Source organism: Moschus berezovskii, chromosome 8, assembly GCF_049115385.1.
Source record: "Moschus berezovskii isolate FMDL1 chromosome 8, NW_MosBer_1.0, whole genome shotgun sequence".
NCBI lineage: Eukaryota > Metazoa > Chordata > Mammalia > Artiodactyla > Moschidae > Moschus > Moschus berezovskii.
In genome coordinates this window covers 98,235,133-98,255,903 of record NC_142467.1, presented here as the reverse complement: position 1 = coordinate 98,255,903, position 20,771 = coordinate 98,235,133, and the positions used below count along the sequence as shown (strand labels likewise).

Below are 20,771 nucleotides of genomic sequence, written 5' to 3'. Positions count from 1 at the left end.
GGGAAATATGAAATATAAGGGCAGGGGATGACATTTCAGATGGGTTGGTTGGGGGAGGCCTTCCTGAAGAGGCGACAGTTGAGAAGAGGCCCGAAGGAGGTAAAGGGGAAGCCACTGGAGATCTGGGCCAGGGAGACAGCCTGTGCAAAGGCCCTGAGGCAGGAATGTTTCTGGAATATTCAGGGAACAGCCAGATAGCAATTATGTCTGCAGCAGAGTCCATGAAGGCCAGAGTGGGTATGGGGCAGGGCCTTGTGGGCCACAGCAAGGACTTTGGCTTTGGCTCTGAGTGAACTGGGAGCCATTGAAGGGATGTGACCCAACTCAGGTATTCATAGGCTTCCTCTGGCTGCTGAGAGAAGCAGACAGGGGTGTAGACAGAAGCTAGGGGCCAGAACAAAGACAAATGTCCTGGCCCAGGCAAGTGATGATGGGGAGGCTGGCCAAGGAAGGGGTATGAAGCAGACAGATTACTCTTCAATAGATTTGATTGCTTTGAGGTGCAAAGGAAAGAGCAGAGCAAGAAGGACCCCACAACTTTTGAGGATGTGCGGTGCTGCTCAGTTAGCCTGTTTCTAGACCAGCCCTCCCGGTGTCATGTCTGTGAGGGGCACAGATCATGGTCTGTCTTGGTCACGGCTGTGTCCTTTAGCTCTGGCAGCAAGACCAGGCACACAAAGGTGGCCTCTCTAATTTCCTGTCTCCCACCTTTTCTGAGGTGTCTGTCTCTCTTGTCAGGAATTTCCCGGGTCCCCTTATTCTTCTTGACCTCCCCCATCAATGTCATCTCAGCCCCCTGACCCCTCTTCCCGCCCACCCCTTGCAGCTTGGAGGCGGAGAATGGACCAACACCGTCGCCAGGCCGCAGCCCGCTGGACTCGCAGGCGAGCCCGGGCCTCGTGCTGCATGCCGGGGCGGCCACCAGCCAGCGCCGGGAGTCCTTTCTCTACCGTTCAGACAGCGACTATGACATGTCACCCAAGACCATGTCCCGGAACTCGTCGGTCACCAGCGAGGCGTGAGCACCCGCCATCCCCACCCCCCGGCTGGCTCTTCCAGGCCTCCTGGCCCCAGCAAGGGGGGGCGGGGGCTGCCCAACCCCCACCCCGCCCCATGGTCCTCGGCAAAAACTAAACAGCACCCTTATTCCCTATCAAGGACTCAACCCCTTGTAGCATACCCCCCCAGTGAGGCATGAGTGCCCACCCTGTCTCTGCCCCGCCACCCGGCCACTCTCAGCCCAGGCCCAGCCCCACCCCTATCCCTACAGTGCCCACCCACCCAACCTGCCCATGCTCACTCCTGTCCCTTGGTTTCAGGGGCCTGGCCCCACCTTATCCCATCTCTCCAGCAAGAAGGGAACCCCACTTGAGCCCCTCCTGGCCACCACTTCCAGAGGGTACACCTCGGCTGACCCTCTTCTTCCTCCCCATGTCTAGGCTTCCCGAAACCGGCCCCCCTTATCATGACCACCTATAGTGGTGTGTGGAGAAGGAAATGGCAACCCACTCCAGTGTTCTTGCCTGGGAAATCCCATGGACAGAGGAGCCCAGCAGGCTACGGTCCATGGGGTCGCAAAGAATCGGACATGACTGAAGCAACCGAACAACAGCATAGAGGTGTGAGCACCTCATCTCCTCAGCCCTCCTCCTCACGGAGTCCTGTCCCTGCCCAGTGAGGCATCCATTGCACCCCTTCCCCCCAGCTCCTTCCTGTGGAGCCCCCTCCCCACTCCTAGTTTCTCCAAGCTCAGCCTCTGCGGTGTGTTCACTGCCCTCCTTTTGTCTCTGCAAACCCCCCACCCTGCCCCACCTGAACCCTTCTCCCTGACCGTTTCCTTCAGAACGAGCCCCTGCACCGTGGCCATCCTTGTGAGGTATGAGCACCCCTTCCCCACCCCACAGAGCCCCCTTCCTGTCCACCAGCCTCCCGGGGCCCAGCCCCCCACAGAGTGACACCCTAGAGACTTGCTTTTCTGGTAGCCCCAGCCTGTGTCCACCCCAGACCCTTGGGAGCCCCACTGTGAGGACCCCTGACCTGCCCCTGTCCTTGCAGGCATGCAGAGGACCTCATCGTCACGCCGTTTGCCCAGGTAAGACTCTCCCCCACACTTGGGGACAAGGGCCCAGCCCCAGCTCACCTCTCTGGGTGGACCCCTCTCCTCACCCTGGCTCCCCCACCCAGGTGCTGGCCAGTCTCCGGAGCGTTCGCAGCAACTTCTCCCTCCTGACCAATGTGCCCATTCCCAGCAACAAGTAAGTGGAGGCTGGGCCCCAGGGCCTGTGTCATTTGACTCAGCACACCTGGCTCCAACATTCACAGCTGCTGTGTGACCTCAGGCAGGCACTTGACCTCTCTAAGCCTCTGTTTAGGCAGCAGCTGCCACTGAGCCAGTAAACCATTGTGATTCAAATTCTTAAGTCGGGGAAACTTTTATAAATAAAGATGGAGGGGTATGGACACTCAAGGCTGAGGTCATGAGTGGCCAGCCCCCCCCAGCCTCTGGGCCACTCCTGGCAGTGATGCCAGCTTCCTAGGCAATTAGCCTCCTGTGTTGCCTCTGTCAACTGGAAACCGCTGTAAGAAGTTGAGAAGGTGATGTATAGAAAGTGCTAGAATATTGCCCAGCACATAGTAAGTGCTCGCTGAATAGAAGTAGTTCTTATTTGGCGGAAGGGGTGAGGCTGACAGCTGCTGGTTCCTCTGGGACCCCTGTGGGGGGACAGAGTTATCCTGGGATTCAAGGAACTTGGGGGAGGGATAGTCAGGGAAGCAGGGACTTTGGAGACATGGGGTCTAACCCAACCAGCCATAGAGTCTTGAGGAAGCTGGCTCCACCTTTGTGAACCTCAGTTTCCTCATCTGTAAAATGGGTTTTTGTGAAGCTCTGTGAGAGGCAGCGGGCAGAGTAAATGGCAGCATGCCTGGGACACACAGAGAAAGCTCATAAAGAAGAAAGTCAGTACTCTTCATGGAGAGAGGGAGGTAGAGATGCGGAGAGAGCCAGGCTGAGGTTGGGGCCCGATTTTTTTGCAGGCGGTCCCCGCTGGGCGGCCCAACCCCCGTCTGCAAGGCCATGCTATCAGGTAACTAAGCCCAGGAGCATGAGAAAGGCCCCTCGTGGTGCCCCAGTGTGGGGTCCCTCACCCCCTTTCCCAGCACCCTACTCACCTGTCAGGCCCCAGTCACCTCTGGGGGTCTCCATGCGAATCCTCGCAGTCACCGCCCCGGCTGCCCCTTCCCCAGAGGAGACATGTCAGCAGTTGGCCCGAGAGACACTGGAGGAGCTGGACTGGTGTCTGGAGCAGCTGGAAACCATGCAGACCTACCGCTCCGTCAGCGAAATGGCTTCCCACAAGGTGTGTAGGACCCGCGGGGTGGGCCAGTGGCTGGGGGCGGGGTTAGCTATGGGGCGTGGTCAATGGGCCTGTGATTAGAGCCTGTGGGGTCGGGTTAGACCCTGGGTGTCAGTTATGTGTGTGTGTGTGGTCTGACTTTGTATCTCCTGGAAACCTGGTGTGTATGTGTGTGTGGTGTGTGTGTGATCTGACTTCGTATATCCTGTAGACCTGGTGTGTGTGTGTGTGTGTGCGTGTGTGATCTGACTTTTTATATCCTGTAGACCTGGTGTCTGTGTGTGTGTGTGGTGTGTGTGTGTGATCTGACTTTGTATCTCCTATAGACCTGGTGTGTGTGTGTGTGGTGTGTGTGATCTGACTTTGTATCTCCTGTAGACCTGGTATGTGTGGGGGTATGTGTGTGATCTGACTTTGTATCTCCTGTAGACCTGGTGTGTGTGTGGCGTGTGTGTGATCTGACTTTGTATCTCCTATAGACCTGGTGTGTGTGTGTGTGTGAGATCTGACTTTGTATCTCCTGTAGATCTGGTGTGTGTGTGTGTGGTGTGTGTGTGTGTTCTGACTTTGTATCTCCTATAGACCTGGTGTGTATGTGTGTGTGGTGTGTGTGATCTGACTTTGTATCTCCTATAGACCTGGTGAGTGTGTGTGTGTGTGAGATCTGACTTTGTATCTCCTGTAGACGTGTGTGTGTGTGTGTGTGGTGTGGGTGTGTGTTCTGACTTTGTATCTCCTATAGACCTGGTGTGTATGTGTGTGTGGTGTGTGTGATCTGACTTTGTATCTCCTGTAGACTTGGTGTGTGTGTGGTGTGTGATCTGACTTTGTATCTCCTGTAGACCTGGTGTGTGTGTGTGGGGTGTTTGTGTGTGTATGATCTGACTTTGTATCTCCTGTAGACCTGGGGTGTGTGTGTGTGTGTGTGTGTGTGTGGTGTGTGTGTGATCTGACTTTGTATCTCCTGTAGACCTGGTGTGTGTGTGTATGGTGTGTGTGTGAGATCTGACTTTGTATCTCCTGTAGACCTGGTGTGTGTGTGTGTGTGTGTGATCTGACTTTGTATCTCTTGTAGACCTGGTTTGTGTGTGTGTGTGTGCTGTGTGTGTGCTGTGTGTGTGAACTGACTTTGTATCTCCTGTAGACCTGGTGTGTGTGTGTATGGTGTGTGTGTGAGATCTGACTTTGTATCTCCTGTAGACCTGGTGTGTGTGTGTGTGTGTGTGTGTGATCTGACTTTGTATCTCTTGTAGACCTGGTTTGTGTGTGTGTGTGTGCTGTGTGTGTGGTGTGTGTGGTGTGTGTGTGATCTGACTTTGTATCTCCTGTAGACCTGGTATGTGTGTGTATGGTGTGTGTGTGTGATCTGACTTTGTATCTCCTATAGACCTAGTGTGTGTGTGTGTGTGTGTGGTGTGTGTGTGATCTGACTTTGTATCTCCTGTAGACCTGGTGTGTGTGTGTATTGTGTGTGTGTGAGATCTGACTTTGTATCTCCTGTAGACCTGGGGTGTGTGTGTGTGTGTGTGTGTGTGTGGTGTGTGTGTGATCTGACTTTGTATCTCCTGTAGACCTGGTGTGTGTGTGTATTGTGTGTGTGTGAGATCTGACTTTGTATCTCCTGTAGACCTGGTGTGTGTGTGTGTGTGATCTGACTTTGTATCTCTTGTAGACCTGGTTTGTGTGTGTGTGTGTGCTGTGTGTGTGCTGTGTGTGTGATCTGACTTTGTATCTCCTGTAGACCTGGTGTGTGTGTGTATGGTGTGTGTGCGTGATCTGACTTTGTATCTCCTATAGACCTAGTGTGTGTGTGTGTGTGTGTGTGTGGTGTGTGTGATCTGACTTTGTATCTCCTGTAGACCTGGGGTGTGTGTGTGTGTGTGTGTGTGTGTGTGTGTGTGTGGTGTGTGTGATCTGACTTTGTATCTCCTGTAGACCTGGTGTGTGTGTGTATGGTGTGTGTGTGAGATCTGACTTTGTATCTCCTGTAGACCTGGTGTGTGTGTGTGTGTGTGTGTGATCTGACTTTGTATCTCTTGTAGACCTGGTTTGTGTGTGTGTGTGTGCTGTGTGTGTGCTGTGTGTGTGATCTGACTTTGTATCTCCTGTAGACCTGGTGTGTGTGTGTATGGTGTGTGTGTGTGATCTGACTTTGTATCTCCTATAGACCTGGTGTGTGTGTGTGTGTGTGGTGTGTGTGATCTGACTTTGTATCTCCTGTAGACCTGGGGGGTGTGTGTGTGTGTGTGTGTGTGGTGTGTGTGATCTGACTTTGTATCTCCTGTAGACCTAGTGTGTGTGTGGGATGTGTGTGTGTGATCTGACTTTGTATCTCCTATAGACCTGGTGTGTGTGTGTATGTGATCTGACTTTGTATCTCCTGGAGACCTGGTGTGTGTGTGTATGGTGTGTGTGTGTGATCTGACTTTGTATCTCCTATAGACCTGGTGTGTGTGTGTGTGTGTGTGATCTGACTTTGTATCTCCTATAGACCTGGTGTGTGTGTGTGTGGTGTGTGTGATCTGACTTTGTATCTCCTGGAGACCTGGTGTGTGTGTGTGTTTTTGTGTGTGTGTGTGAGATCTGACTTTGTGTCTCCTGTAGACCTGGTGTGTGTGTGTGTGTGGTGTGTGTGATCTGACTTTGTATCTCCTGGAGACCTGGTGTGTGTGTGTGTGTGTGTGTGTGTGATCTGACTTTGTATCTTCTGTAGACCTGGTGTGTGGGGTGTGTGTGTGATCTGACTTTGTATCTCCTGGAGACCTGGTGTGTGTGTGTGTGTGTGTGTGTGAGATCTGACTTTGTATCTCCTGGAGACCTGGTGTGTGTGTGTGTCCCTAGGTGACCTTCTCTCCTGGGGGGCGCAGGTGGTATGTTAGTATGGTCTATGAGTGTGTATCTGTGGCTATGTGTCTGTCTGTTGGTTACACAATTGCAGTGCTGGGCAGGGAGGAGGGGAGGGGAGTGGGGGTACCCCAATAAGATCCATCAGGAGCGGCATGCACAAGTGTATCTATGGAGGGCGTAAGGGATTGCACAGCTGACAGTGTGGGGGGCTGTGCCAGGGGGGGTGTGTGTCTAGAGGTATGAGTTAGTCCAGGTGTGAGTCTGAGTGTGCATCTCCATGTGTCTGCGACTCTGTGTGTGTGTGCACTTGCAGGGCCACAGGAGAGAGTGCACGGCATCCGTGTGCAGTTGTGCTGACTGCGCACTGCACAACTCCAGGGGGCGCCATTCAGAAAGCAGGCAATGTGAATGATGCCGCCTGGAGTTGTACAGCTTGGTGGGAGGATGCCTGTCAGGAAATGAATGTGCAGGTGGGGGCGTCTGTGTTGGGGGGTGCGCACACCTGTGGGTGGAGGTTTGTCTGGGAACATGTGAGTCTGAGGGCAGTTGTGTCCCTGAGGGTATGTGTGGAGCATCTGAGACTGTGACTGTATCTGAATGTAGGTCTGCGGGTGTATTTCTGCGATGGGGTGTGTGCGTGTGGAGCTGTGGGTGTAAGTGTGCGTATTCCTTATAGATTAGTCAGGGCACATCTGCGTCTGAGGCCGTACGGGTATTCCTGTTTGTTTACAAGTGTGTCTCTGAGTGTGTTGAGTGTGTCTGCAAGTGTGTTCAGTATCTGGGTGTTTGTCCCTTAGTGTGTGCCTGCACTTCTGGTTGTGAGTCTGTATTCTGGGAACGGGTGTCTAGAGGTATTTGTACTCTGCTCAATTTTATACCTAGAAAGGTGTTGAACAACAGAATTGTGACTGTGTGTGTGTGTTTGTGTGGTTAGCGTAGGACTGAAAGCATTTGGGTGTCAGAGTGTGGTCAGGTGTGTCAAGTGTCTGACTGTAGTGGTGTGGAGTGGAATTTGTGTCTGATTGTGTGTCGGTGTGTGGAGCATGTGGTTCTGTGTGTCTGTGGCTGTGTGTCCACGGCGGAGCGGGGGCATGCCCTCTGCCGGGTGTGTGTGCCTCCCTGCCCGTCCCTGGCAACCTCACCTGAGTCCTGCCTGAGGCCCGTGGGCTCCAATGCCCCTTTAACGCCCCCCCACCCCCAGCACCACCTGACATTGCATGCAGCCTGCCAGTGCTGCAGTGAGCACGCACACGCACACACACAGGCGAACACACGGAGCCCAGAGCCTCTGAAGCCTCCTCCCAGGACCCTCGCCCTGCACCTTCCCCACATGGGCAGGGATCCCCGGCCACCTCCAGCCACTGCTGCTGCCGCAGGGGGGCCCAGCGGGGCCCACAGCAGGCGGACCATGTAACCAGGGCTGCTGCCGGGAGCGCGGAGGGGAAGGGAGCCCCCCAGCCCTGCTGGGCCGGCCCGGGCCCCTCCGCGGCTCCCCCTTCCACTGCCCAGCACCCCACCCCCCTGCCACAATAGCTGCTAACCCCGGGACTCCCCAAGCCCAGCCTCTGTGTGCGGCAGCCCTGAGCGGGGCCAAGACTCCACGATGCCCTTGGTGGATTTCTTCTGCGAGACCTGCTCCAAGCCGTGGCTGGTGGGCTGGTGGGACCAGGTAGGGGAACTCAGGGTGGAGGATGGGCAAGAGACCCAGCTCTGGCCCTCCCACCTCGCACCCTCCAGCCCCCGGTCTGGGCTTGTGTGTGCATCTGTGCACGTGTGTGGCCTGGGGATGAAGCCTGGTGACTGTGTCTCTATGTGTGGCCCGGGGCTGGGCGTGGAAGGTGGGTGGCTGGGGGTGTGGGTCTCTCTCTGGGTGTGACCATCAGCGTGCATGTGTGTGTGTTTGGAGTGGTGGGGGGCTGCCTGAGGCCCATGGGCTTGTGTGCCTAGGTCATGGACTGGGGGATGGCCCTGGCCAAGATCACATGGTTCTGATTGTGGTGGTGTGTTTTGGGTCATGTTTATGAGCCCAGAGCTGCATGATTTTTCTGGGGCATATGACCCTGAGTTCAGTGACTGCTTTATTGTGTGTGCTCCTTGATGTGTGTGTCTGGGGGCTGTGTAGCACTGTGTAAGTGGGGGGGGTCTGTGACTCTGTATGCGGTTGTGTGACTTTGTGAGTCCATCTTGTGTGTAGATGTGTGTCTCTCTGTGGGTGCTTAGGGCCTCTGGCAGCCCTGGGAGGAGTGACTGCCCCTCCCGATGTGGGCCGGGCAGGCTCACCCTTCCTGCCAAGAGTCCCTCCTGCCTTTCTGGACAGTCGGCTCCAGCTCAGGGGGCACTTTGGTGGAGCTTGGGGGTGGGGAGCCGATGCCCTTTCTCCTCATGCACAATGTCACAGCGGCTACTTGTGTGAAGAGAGATGGGGAGACCCAGAGGAGCCCCCAGGCCTGGTTCTAGGCATCCCCTGTCCATCTGTGCATCTGTCCATCTCTCTGAGGTTGGGGGAGAGGGGGCTATGATGGGAACCCCCCCTCCCCTGGTGACTGAACTAGGGTTTCCTCTGGTCACCCTTCTCCCTGCCCCGACCAAACATCTTCAGCCAGAATTTCAGGACTGCATTCCTTCCTTCCAAACCAGGCTGAGGGCTGGGGGGCCAGGACCCTGGGGTGTGGGGTCCCTGTCTGTGAAGACCTGGGCCAGGGGTAGCTCTGGGAAGGCAGGGGTTAAGGGGCCCACGGCCTGCCCCCTTTTCCCCAGCGCAGCAGCTGGTTGGAGGGGGAGTTGCTAAGGAGACTCCCATCACCATGGTGACGGGATTCTTCTGACACCCCATTGGCTCCCTGATAAGCGGAGCCCCTCCCTTCCACAGGTGCCCCTCTGGCTCCTCCTTGGGGGCAGAAAGAGGGAGTATGGTGAGAGGAAACCCCCTTCCTCAGAGAGGGAGGGCTACACTCCCCACGCCTGGGGACCCCCATCGAGAGTTGGGAGGAGAGGAAGGACTGACCCCTCCCCTCTCACAGCCCGCTGAGGGCTGTGTTGGCTGAGCAGAGAAGTGAGAGGGGCTCATGAGTTCTTCAGGGGTTTCTTGGAAAGGCCTGATCTTACCCCCCCAACCCCTGCCATCACCCCATCATGCCTTCCTTCTTGCCTCCTTCACCTTAGTTCAAGAGGATGCTAAATCGTGAACTCACACACCTGTCAGAGATGAGCAGGTCAGGAAACCAGGTCTCTGAGTACATCTCCACCACATTCCTGGGTGAGTGAAGGGCAGCATTATCTGTGTGTGTGGAGGGAGAGGGATGCATAACTGGACTGTTGGGGGGCACCCTAGACCCTGGGTCTTGTTGCACACATTTGCCCAAGGGACCCTGACTCACCTCCCCAAAGGTGAAAGTCACCATGCTCAAAAGTTCCTACACTCTGATACCCTCCAATTTAGTGAGACCCCAACTCCTGTAGAACCCCTTCATTTAAAGCTGCAAAGTCCCTCCAAACTCAGTGGGACCCCATTGGAACTCTCAAACTCAAGGACCCCAAGAAACCCCCAAACTCAAATAGAACTCAAAGACTCCCAAAATTCAGTAGAATCTCCAACTTTGAATTTCCTTGCCCCAACTCAGAAGATGCCTCAAACTCAAAGAGAGATGCCCGGACTCAGTGGGATTCTCAAATGTAAGGGAATTCCTGCCCTTACAAGCCCATAAAGACCCCCAAACCTTTAAAAATCCTCCAAGCTGAAATCTCCCCAATTCAATAGAATGCCCAAACTTGGTTCAATCCCTGCAAATTCAGTAGACCCCCAGACTTTAGATACCCAAATTCAATAGCATTCTCTTGCTTAGCTTAAACCTATACAATGATTCCCCAAACTCTGGAGAATTCCTTAACTCAGAAACTTAAAGGTAGAATACCCCAGATTCACTGGAACCCTTCAACTCACAAGGACCTCCACGGTCAGCCTTCCCCTCATCCTGAAGCCAAGAGTTTTAACTGAGACTATCCCTGACAAAGTCAGGGTAATTTCACCTTCAGAATTGATCACCAAAGTTCCCCAATTCAAGCTACCTGCCCCCCCAACCAATCTGGAAAGAAGGTTTCAGAGTTTCAAACATTCCCGCCAGTGAGTGTGTGATGTGCCTGAATGCCGAAGACCCAGCCAATAAGAGCACAGCATGCAAATGAGCCCTCTTAGGCCCTGTCATTGACTGGTGGGACCCAGGTCACAATGGGTGGCCCTGGCTGGACTCTGGAAGGCCTAAAGAGCTCAGGAAAAGAGACTTCTGGGGCTGGCCCCCAGGCAGGCTGATGTCCAGGGGGTAGGGGCGGGCCCATGGAGCCAGAGACCACCCTTCCTTCCCGCCTCCCAGTGTTGTCCACCCCCACCAGCCCTCTGGGTCACCACGGGGCTGTCTTCCCAGCCCGAGAAGGGTCCTTGCCTATCCGAGGCAGGCAGAGGCCCTCTTTAGCACCCCCACCCTGCCTCCTGACTTCCCATGCCACCCCCTCGCCAAACTTGGTGATTGGACTGGGGCTACCCCACAGCTCTCGTCTGGCCCTGGGGTCCCCATTCCAGCCCACCACCTCCCAGAAGAATTCCTACCTCCGCTCTGGTTTCCAGTCTATAAGCAACCAACAGCATGACACCAGGACTAGGTCTGCTCTCCTGGGTGAGAATTTTCAAGTCTTGAGGGGTAAGGCAGGCACGGTCTGAGAGCCAGATGAGGGAGCTTCAGTGGGGTAATCATGCTTGCCTCTCCTCTGTATTCCGCAGACAAGCGGAATGAAGTGGAGATCCCATCACCCACGATCAAAGATCGGGAAAAACAGCAAGCGCCACGGCAGAGACCTTGCCAGCAGCCCCCGGCCCCTGGGCCACAGCTCCAGCCCATGTCTCAGATCACCGGGGTGAAGAAGCTGGTGCATAGCAGCAGCCTCAACGATTCCAGCATCCCCCGCTTTGGGGTGAAGACAGATCAAGAGGAGCTCCTGGCCCAAGTGGGTGGGGCCTCAGCGGGGCGGGGCTGGAGAAGGAGAGGCAGGGTTCTGGGGGCGGGGACAGTGAAGGACTGGGCTTCGCGTCAGACTTAGATGAGGATTCCGGTATACCTGCCTTTTGTGACTCTCAGGAAAGAAGGAGTGAAGGAACCAGTATGCGCTGTGTGCCTGTCCATGGGATTCTCCAGGCAAGAACACTGGAGTGGGTTGCCATGCCTTCCTCCAGGGGATCTTCCTCACCCAGGGATCAAACCCGAATCTTCTGCGTTGATAAGTGGGCTCTTTACCACTAGCGCTTTCTGGGAAGTCCAGGAAGCAGTTTAGGAAGGAGCTAATGAGCGAAGAGGCGAACCACCTTGAGGCAAGCCTGCTGGCCTATTTTTTTTTTTTTAATTAGTTAATTTTTGGCTGCACTGAGTCTTCGTTGCTGTGCACCGGTTTTCTCTAGTTGCAGTGAGTGGGGGCTACTCTTCGTTGTGGTGCGTGGGCTTCTCTTGCAGTAGCTTCTCTTGTTGCAGAGCACAGGCTCTAGGCACACGGGCTTCAGTAGTTGTGACATGTGGGCTCAGCAGTTGTGGCACCTGAGTTCAGTAGTTGCGGATCTCAGACTCCAGAGCACTGTCTCTGCAGTTGTGGTTCACAGGCTTAGTTGCCCCGTGGCAGGTGGGATCTTCCCAGACCAGGGATCAAACCAGGATTGGCAGCAGACTCTTATCCACTGTACCACCAGGAAAGTCTTGTGCTGTCTGCACTGGCCTCTTGTCATTGATTGGAGGCTGTCCCCAGGGTGAATGCCCTCACCCTCTCTACATAGCTGTAACGCAGAAAGAGCAGTTTTGTGGAGTTTGTTGTTTTTTTTTTTTTTGGCCACACCACACAGCACGTGGGATCTTCGTGTTCCCCCCAGAGCAGGTTTTTGAGAAGGGACAGCTGTGAGAATGTATAACCGCTCCAGCAGCTGGGGGACGAATATGCTTACCAGTGGAAGGAATCTGCACAGAATCCAACAGCATCCACTACAGACCAAACCCGGATTTGCCTCCTGGCTTTTCTGTGAAATCTTAGGCCAAAGGATTCCCACATTGATTTGTACAATAGACTTGACACAAGCTCAGCGGCTCACTCAGCTGACTTTTCTTGTAACCCTCCATGTGCCAGCACTGGCCAGTGCTATAGTGTTAATTAAGCACTTACTGTGTACTGGCACTTTTTTTCTGGCCAGTAGGGCATAAGGGATCTTAGTTCCCTGACCAGGGATTGAACCCACCCTCCCTGCAGTGCAGAAGTGCAGAATCTACTGGACCACCAGGGAAGTCCCTGGCACTGTTCTGAATTCTGCAAAGACATGAAGAACTAGCCCATGTTCCTTTCCTCCTGGTGCCCTAGAGCAGTTTAACTGAGGCTGAACCATGCTTTTGGGTCAGCCACACTGTGTTCACATCCCAGCCTTGCCGCTTGTGAGATGTAAGGTCTTGGGTAAGTCTTGTCACTGCTTGGAGTTTGGGTTCCTTCACCTGCCATGTGAAATCAAGCACTTAGTGCAATGCTGGGTAGCTTATAGGCACTAAATAGACACTGGGGTTGCTTTGTTATTTTCTGGCCCAGTAAGACCTGGGTGGTAAATTCTATACTGCTGAGCACTTCACCCACTGGTTGAGTGATAATGGTCCTACTATTCAGACCAGGGTTCTGAACACCTGGCTCAAATGGTAAAGCATCTGCCTACAATGCAGGAAACCGGGTTCAATCCCTGGGTGGGAAAGATCCCCTGGAGAAGGGAAGGGCTACCCACTCCAGTATGCTTACCTGGAGAATTCCATGGACAGAGAAACCTGGCTGGCTACATACAGTCCATGGGGTTGCAAAGAATTGGCCAAGACAGAGCACCTAACACCTCTGAACTTCTAGAAAAGAGTCTAGAGGGTCCTGGCCTCAGGGGCTCCTGACCTGTGGCCTCCGTCTCCACCAGGAACTGGAAAACCTGAACAAGTGGGGCCTGAACATCTTTCGCGTGTCAGATTATGCTGGGGGCCGTTCCCTCAGCTGCATCATGTACACGATATTCCAGGTAGGGTGAGATTCCTGGTAGGGCGGGCTGAGTGGGGCCAGCTGCGAGGCAGAGGGAAGGGTGAGGAGCTGAGGGCCAGAGAGGGTCACTGTCCCCCGACCTCTGGCCCCAGGAGCGGGACCTGCTGAAGAAGTTCCGCATCCCGGTGGACACTATGGTGACATACATGCTGACCCTGGAAGACCACTACCACCCGGATGTGGCTTACCACAACAGCCTGCACGCGGCCGACGTGCTGCAGTCCACCCATGTGCTGCTGGCCACACCTGCGCTGGATGTGAGCACCCCCTGGGCACCCCGTCTCTCCAGCCTCCTCTCCCCCACTTTCCCTCTTGAATCTCCTGTTTATCTCTCTGACCCTGGGTCCCTGACCTCCATCTCTCTCTGACCCTGTTCCTCTCTCTCCTGACCCCCATCTTTCTTGACTCTCCCATTTCTCTTTTACCCTGTCTCTCTGACTCCCCATCTTTCTAACCCCTGCCTTTCTCTGACCCCCTTGCTCCCCCCGCCCAGGCCGTGTTCACGGACCTGGAGATTCTCGCTGCACTCTTCGCGGCGGCCATCCACGATGTGGACCACCCTGGAGTCTCCAATCAGTTCCTCATCAACACCAGTGAGCGGCCCTCCGTGAGGGCGGGGCCTGCTGGGCTGGAGGTGGGGCCCGCTGGGTTGGGGGCGGGGCCTATGCTGGCCCCTCCCCGCGGGGGACATCCTGGGTGGGTCATCTCTTCCTCTGACTGCCCCAACCTGGCCTGGCCCCCAGATTCGGAACTGGCGCTTATGTACAACGACGAGTCGGTGCTGGAGAATCACCACCTGGCCGTGGGCTTCAAGCTGCTGCAGGAAGACAACTGTGACATCTTCCAGAACCTCGGCAAGCGCCAGCGGCAGAGCCTGCGCAAGATGGTCATTGACATGGTGGGTGGGGACAGTGCGGACGGTCGCCTTTGGGCCTAGGGGAATTTGGAGGGTCTGGTCTGAGTCTGGGATAGACAGGCCCGGAGTAGGAAAGCCCTTTGGGAGGGGGTTGTGGGGGTTGGAATTTTTTTTTGCCCCATCCCCTGCATAATGTGGAATCTTAGTTCCTTGACGGGGAGTCAAATCTGTGCCCCCTTCAGTGGAAGCTGAAGGGGTGTCCTAACCACTGATCTGCCAGGGAATTCCACAGGGGCTGATTGTGCTCAGTGAAAACTTTGGGTTGGGTGGGTACAAAGGGTGGCCAGGCTTCAAGGACCCCCATGACAAGTCCTTGCCCACAGGTGCTGGCCACGGATATGTCCAAGCACATGACCCTCCTGGCTGACCTGAAGACCATGGTGGAGACTAAGAAAGTGACCAGCTCCGGGGTCCTCTTGCTGGATAACTATTCCGACCGTATCCAGGTGCCCCACACACACCATATAAGGACTCTTTCCCTGCCTTAGGTCTGGATTGTTGCCCCTCTGCCCCCAGCTCCCAGGTTGCCCATCTTCCTTGTCTTTTCTCTCCTCTGCCATCTAACCCTTTCCAACTCCCATCTCCCCCATCTCACCCAGTTCCCTCTTCCCTTTCTTTTTTTAAGGTAATGTGGTTTTTTAAAAAAATTATTTGTTTATGGCCATGCTGGGTCTTCATTGCTGTGCAGGTTTTTCTCTAGTTGCGGCAAGTGAGAACTACTCTCTAGTTGCAATGCACAGACTTCTCACTGTGGTGGCTTCTCTTGTTGCAGAGCACGGACGGGCTCAAGGGTGCACGGGCTTCAGTAGTTCCTGTGGCATGTGGGCTCAGTCGTTGAGGCTCCTGAGCTCTAGAGCACAGCCTTAGTAGTTGTGATGCACGGGCTCAGTTGCCCTTCAGCATGTAGGGTCTTCCCAGACCAGGGATCAAACCTGTGTCTTGAGCACTGGCAGGTGAATTCTTGACCACCGAGCCACCAGAGAAGCCCCCCTTTTCCCTTTCTTCATCAAGCCCTGTCTCCACTCCTCCCACACCTCTGTCTCCCCCACTGCCTCTTTTCCCTTCCCTCCTTCTGCCCTTTGCTCATCAGTCATCTCTCATCTCTCCCCTTCTCTCCCCCACTCATCTCCCTTTTCCCTCACCTCCTCCTCTTCCCTCCATCTACCCCCTTACCCAGCCCCTCCCCCGCCCCCCCACTCCCCCACTCCCGTCCCCTACTCTCTTTCCAAAGGGAAAGTAAGAAAGCCTGGGGCCTGAAACTGGGTCGGGGGCCATGGCCTCTAAAGGTCCCCCCACCCCACACAGGTTCTACGGAACATGGTGCACTGCGCAGACCTTAGCAACCCCACCAAGCCGCTGGAGCTTTACCGCCAGTGGACCGACCGCATCATGGCCGAGTTCTTCCAGCAGGGGGACCGCGAACGTGAGCGAGGCATGGAGATCAGTCCCATGTGCGACAAGCACACGGCCTCAGTGGAGAAGTCTCAGGTAGAGTCTCGGGGTGCTGGAAGGGAGCAGGTAAAGCCCCCCCACCTCACATCCTGGCCTCGAGCTCCAAGGCCCCCAGGAGGCCCTAAGCTGCCCATCCACAATGTCAAGTTTTTCTTTGTCTTTACCTTCTCTATCATGATGAGAAATAGGTAACACTTTCTGTTTCACAGAACAACTGAACTGAGCCTCCAGCTCCTTAATTTGTAGATTTGCGCCCAGACAGTTCTAACTCATTTGTTGCAACTGCCGTAACATCAGTAATAATATTCGTCTGACCATTAGTTACAGACCTCATTTCCATTCAGCCTCTTGGTTTCCCTGTGCTCTGGCCACTCATTTTGGGCCTGAAATTTGGTGGATTTTTTTTTTTTTTTTGTCACATGGGTCTTCATTGCTGCTTGTGGGCTTTCTCTAGCTGCAATGAGCAGAGGCTACTCTTCATTGAGGTGTCTGGGCTTCTCATTATTGTGGCTTCTCTTGTTGCGGAGCACGAGTTCGAGGTGTGTGGGCTTCAGTAATTGCAGCACACAGGCTCAGTAGTTGTGGCTCATGGGCCCTAGAGCCATGGACTCAGAAGCTATGGTGCACCAGCTTATTTGCTCCATGGCGTATGGAATCTTCCCAGACCAGGGATCAAACCCATATCCCCTGCATTGGCAGGCAGATTCTTATCCACTGCGCCACCATGAAGTCCTGATGGATTCTGAAATGAAGTGAAATGACTCAGCTTTGTCATCTGCCTATTTAACAAAAGGGACAGAAACACAGTCTTATAAAAGACAACACTTTGGGGACTTCCCTGGAGGTCTAGTGGTTAAGATTCCATTCTCCCAATGCAGGGGGGATGGGTTCCATCCCTGGTCAGAGGACTAGGAACCCACATGCTGCACAGCTGGCCTAAAAAAATAAGAAAGATAAAGCTTTTGAGCATGAGAGTTTCTCACTCTCCCTGCTTCTAGCCCCTTCCCTGGTGAGATCTCCTCTTCCTGTCTTGGTGTGTGTATGTTTCCCATGCAGGGTTACCCAGCCTCAGCACTACTGAAGTTTGGGGATGGCTCATTCTCTGTGGTGGGCCCACCCTCTACATTGTAAGGTGTTGAGCAGTATCCTTGGCTTCCACCCATGGGATGTGAGGAACACCCTCCCTTTCCTGTGGTAATAGCCAAAACTGTGTCCAGACACTTCCAAATGTCCCTTGGTCATCCACATAGCCCCCTAACCCCTGATGAAAACCAGATTTATTTGTTTTGTTATGCATTTATATGCACAGGTAACTTAACAGGAATAGTTCGTGGGCTTAGCTTTGTTAAAAGTATAAATTGTATTAGTATGTACTTATTTTTACATAGCTTACCTTTTCTTCCCAACAGTGACTTGGAAATCTGTCCACCTTATTACACATAAATTAAGCTCATCCTTTTTCACTGCTGTGTAGTATCCCCATGGGCTTCCCAGGTGGCTCAGTGGTAAAGAATCCACCTGCCAATGCAGGAGACAAGGGTTTGATCCCTGGGTTGGGAAGATCCCTTGGAGAAGGACATGGCAACCCACTCCAATATTCTTGCTGGGAAAATCCCATGAACAGAGGAGCGTGGCTGGGTACAGTCCATGGGATCTCAAAGAGTTGGACACAATTTAGCAACTGAGAATGCATGCATTCTGGGAACTAAAATCCTGCAAGCCACACAGTGAGGCAGAAAAGAAGGAGGGTGGGGCTTTCATGAATATCTGTGATTTACCACCATTTTTAAAAAGCAGTTCCCAACTGATGTATATATAGAGGTGTTTCCAGTTCTTGTTTACATCTCATATGTGATTTTTTCCCCTCTTACTTATACAAGCGTTTTTCCAGGGATGGATCTGGAGAAGCAAACTTGCTAGGTCAAATGGTATCAGTGTCTCTTATTTTTATTTAGTTTTTGCTGCACGGCATGGCATGCAGGATCTCAGTTCCCAGATCAGGGATCGAACCCTGTCCATCTCCCATGGAAGTGCAGAGTCCTAACCTTACCTGGATGGCCGGGGAAGTTCCCTGCATTGGCATCTTTTAAATTTTATCAGATCCCACAGCATGGTGGTGCCATCTGTGGTTTCTGCTTCCCTCCCGCTGCCTCAGGTGGGTTTCATCGACTATATCGTACACCCGCTGTGGGAGACGTGGGCTGACTTGGTCCACCCCGACGCCCAAGAGATCCTAGACACTCTGGAGGACAACCGGGACTGGTACTACAGCGCCATCCGGCAGAGCCCCTCGCCACCCCCTGAGGAGGAGCCTGGGGGACCGGGCCACCCCCCACCACCAGATAAGTTCCAGTTCGAGCTGACACTGGATGAGGAAGAGGAGGAGGAGGTGTGCACTGCCCCGGGTGCAGTCGCAGTTCAGGAATTGTACATGCCCCAGGATGCCTCCCCACCTGAAGACCCTTTGGAGGTTGATGGCCAGGATCCATCTGCGGAGGTGGAGATAGAGGAAATGTACTTGACCCGGCAAGTGGATTCCACAGGTAGTGTGGCAGCTGGCCAGGATGTGTCCGTGTCCCGAGGCGCATCCGTGGATGTCTATGTGGGCTGCCGCAACATCCCTGCCCTGTCTCCTAATAGCCTTGCTCCACTTGCCTTGAGGACACCGCCCCCTCCAGAGGACGACCCGGGCCTTCTGGGCCTCCCCTCCATGGCAGCCGAGGTGGGGGCCCAAAAAGAGCATCAGGCTGCCAAGAGGGCATGCTGTGCCTGCACGGGGACATCCGGCGAGGATCCCACTCCTGGAGCACTTCCAGCTCCCGGAGGGTGGGGGTCAGCTGGTGGCCCTACCTGAGCGTCAGCCCCTGTACCCGGTTGGCCTCCAGGCCACCCGCCACCACCACCACCATCACCCCCTGACCTCCTCCACTGCCTCAAAGACTCGGGCCTCCTGAGAAAAAAGAAAACAGAAAAGTGGTTTTTTTTTTTCTCTTTTCTTTTTTTCCTCTTTCCCCCCGACCCCCACCCAGGGGCCTCTTTTTGGAGGTGGGGGCTGGGGAACCAGGGGCTGAGGTCCCGGAAGTGATTTTATTTTTGGAATTTTAATTGTTACATTTTTAGAAAAAGAAAAAAAAAAAAAAACAGGATGAAACACAGCAACTGTAGACGCTCCTGTTCCCGGCTCCCCTTGTCCGGTTCCAGCCACCCCCCGACCCTACCTCGCCAGCCCCCCACCCTCGCCACCATCGCCTAGGTTCCAGGCTTAGTCTTCCGGCCTCTTGGGGCTCTTTGCCTGGTGTAGAATCTCCCTCCAGACTTCTGAATTTTAGGAGGGTCTCTAGAGCCCAGCCAGGAATAGCCATTCTGGGTGGGGGCTCTAGGGGTGGGGAGGGGTCGCCCAATGTAGGGGGGGCCCCAGCTCCAGTCCTGCTCTGGCTTTCTGCCCTCCCCTCCCCAGAAGTCTTCCGCCTCATTTTGCACAAACCTGGCAATACTGACTCGGAGCCGTGGGGCTTCAGGAGGCAAGGGGAGGGTGTCAGAGGGACATTCACACCACCAACCTGGGGTCTGAGGTTTGAGGAGGGCCTGATCCCACTGCCCCCTCCACCCTCACCCCTTTCCTCTTCCACTCTGGGTTTCAGTTTGAATTTTCTCCATTTGGAGAGGGGGGATGATTTGGAGCCGCCCCCCTTCCTTCCAGCTGCTTCTCCTCTTGTTTCTGCCTTAATGATTCCCACGGCCATAGGAGAGGGGGTTGCAGTGGCTCTCACTTGCACCTTGAGTAGGGCGGGGCCAGGCCCAGAGTTCCCGTCCTGGGTATGCCCCCTCCCCAGCATCCTCCTGCCCTCCCCCAACTCTTTGCCCTAGGAGGAAGCAATAACGGTGTACACCCACATCCCCTTTCTGGGCAGCCCACCCTACCCTGGCATCAAAGTCATTTCTCCTTTCATCCCCCACCTCGCCAAGCCTCCCCGTCTCCCCATAGCTGTTCCCTGGAGCAATACAACGGACAGATGCAAGGCCATTTTTCTTCAAGCCATGGGGGGACTATTTGGAAGGAAAGACCCCCACTTCCCCCACCCACTCTGCCCCTCAGCTTGGTTCTGCAGCTGGGCAGGACCGGCCTCTCTCATCTTCCTCCCCTCCGATTCTGAGCACACGGTACTGTAGCCCCCGGCTGCCCCCAGCCTTCTGTCTGTCTGTCCTTCCCTGTGGGGAGTACGGCCCCTTCCCACCCCCAGGATGCTGTACAGGGTTCATTTTTGTAGCGAAAGTAGTTTCAGTCCCAGCCGGCAACCGGAGGGGGCCTTTTCTTTTGGTTCTCTTTCTTTCTCTTCTTTTTTTTTGTACATACTGTAAGGTTGGTTTGTAAATTATTCTACAGAGGCAAAAAGGGAAAATAAACTTGCCCTTCCCCCACTGACTCAGTCAGGGGAAAAGAGGGGTGGGGGTCTCCCAGGGGGAGTCTCCATTCCTGCTGTATTATACAAACTGTACCATAGACCCCCAGAAGTGTGGACTCAGTGCTGTTTAACAGGGAGTCATGTGATCAGAGGGGGAGGTGAGGGCTGGGCAGCACCTGCCCCTCTCCCTGTCCCCAGGGACCCAGGGGAAGGGAGCCCAGGACGACCCCCCCCCCACCCCAGGAGCTGCTCAAGTGTTGTCCAGTTTAATGATCAGTCAGTCAGTCCGCTGATCGATACTCAACCCTTCGATCTTGTCTCCAATTAAACCAAGGCTTTCACCGATCTTCATGACTGATGTGGCTTCTTTTTCCACCCTGTTTCTCAAGGTGTGTCTTTCGAGTTGTCTGTCTGGGGCCAGGTAGCAGTAAGAAATGGACTCAGTCCCTGCCCTTCCCTGGGCAGATAGAACTTGAGGGGGTTCTGACAGCTTGGCAAGAGGCAGCTCCCAGGCCTGGGCCAGGTCCAGACACAGAGACTGCTGCAGGTTATAAAGTGTGGGTTCAGACCACACAGTTTTTGGAGGCTAGGAAACCCAGGTAAAGAATCCATCTGCTAGTATGAGAGACAAGTGTTTGATCCCTGGGTCAGGAAGATCCCCTGAAGGAGGGCATGGCAACCCACTCCAGTATTCTTGCCTGGAGAATTACATGG

General features: G+C 54.5%; 1 protein-coding gene across 5 annotated transcripts in view; it reads left to right on the top strand.

Annotated features, from left to right (window-relative positions):
* Positions 1 to 20,403, top strand: part of PDE4A (phosphodiesterase 4A) — a 41,268-nt gene extending 20,865 nt beyond the window's left edge. For 4 of the 5 annotated variants that reach the window (XM_055429503.2, XM_055429504.2, XM_055429506.2 and 1 more), the window contains exons 2-15: positions 827 to 1,018; positions 2,056 to 2,092; positions 2,185 to 2,255; positions 3,037 to 3,086; positions 3,247 to 3,359; positions 9,366 to 9,459; positions 10,975 to 11,198; positions 13,168 to 13,266; positions 13,379 to 13,543; positions 13,780 to 13,879; positions 14,030 to 14,184; positions 14,526 to 14,648; positions 15,508 to 15,690; positions 17,810 to 20,403. In XM_055429503.2, the coding sequence (XP_055285478.2) occupies positions 827 to 1,018; positions 2,056 to 2,092; positions 2,185 to 2,255; positions 3,037 to 3,086; positions 3,247 to 3,359; positions 9,366 to 9,459; positions 10,975 to 11,198; positions 13,168 to 13,266; positions 13,379 to 13,543; positions 13,780 to 13,879; positions 14,030 to 14,184; positions 14,526 to 14,648; positions 15,508 to 15,690; positions 17,810 to 18,508 (2,305 nt within the window). In that variant the 3' untranslated portion in view covers positions 18,509 to 20,403. Of the gene's footprint in view, positions 1 to 826; positions 1,019 to 1,633; positions 1,877 to 2,055; positions 2,093 to 2,184; positions 2,256 to 3,036; positions 3,087 to 3,246; positions 3,360 to 9,365; positions 9,460 to 10,974; positions 11,199 to 13,167; positions 13,267 to 13,378; positions 13,544 to 13,779; positions 13,880 to 14,029; positions 14,185 to 14,525; positions 14,649 to 15,507; positions 15,691 to 17,809 lie in introns of those variants that run through there. The other variant, XM_055429507.2, reaches the window with a different exon arrangement.
* Positions 20,404 to 20,771: the final 368 nt, after the last annotated feature.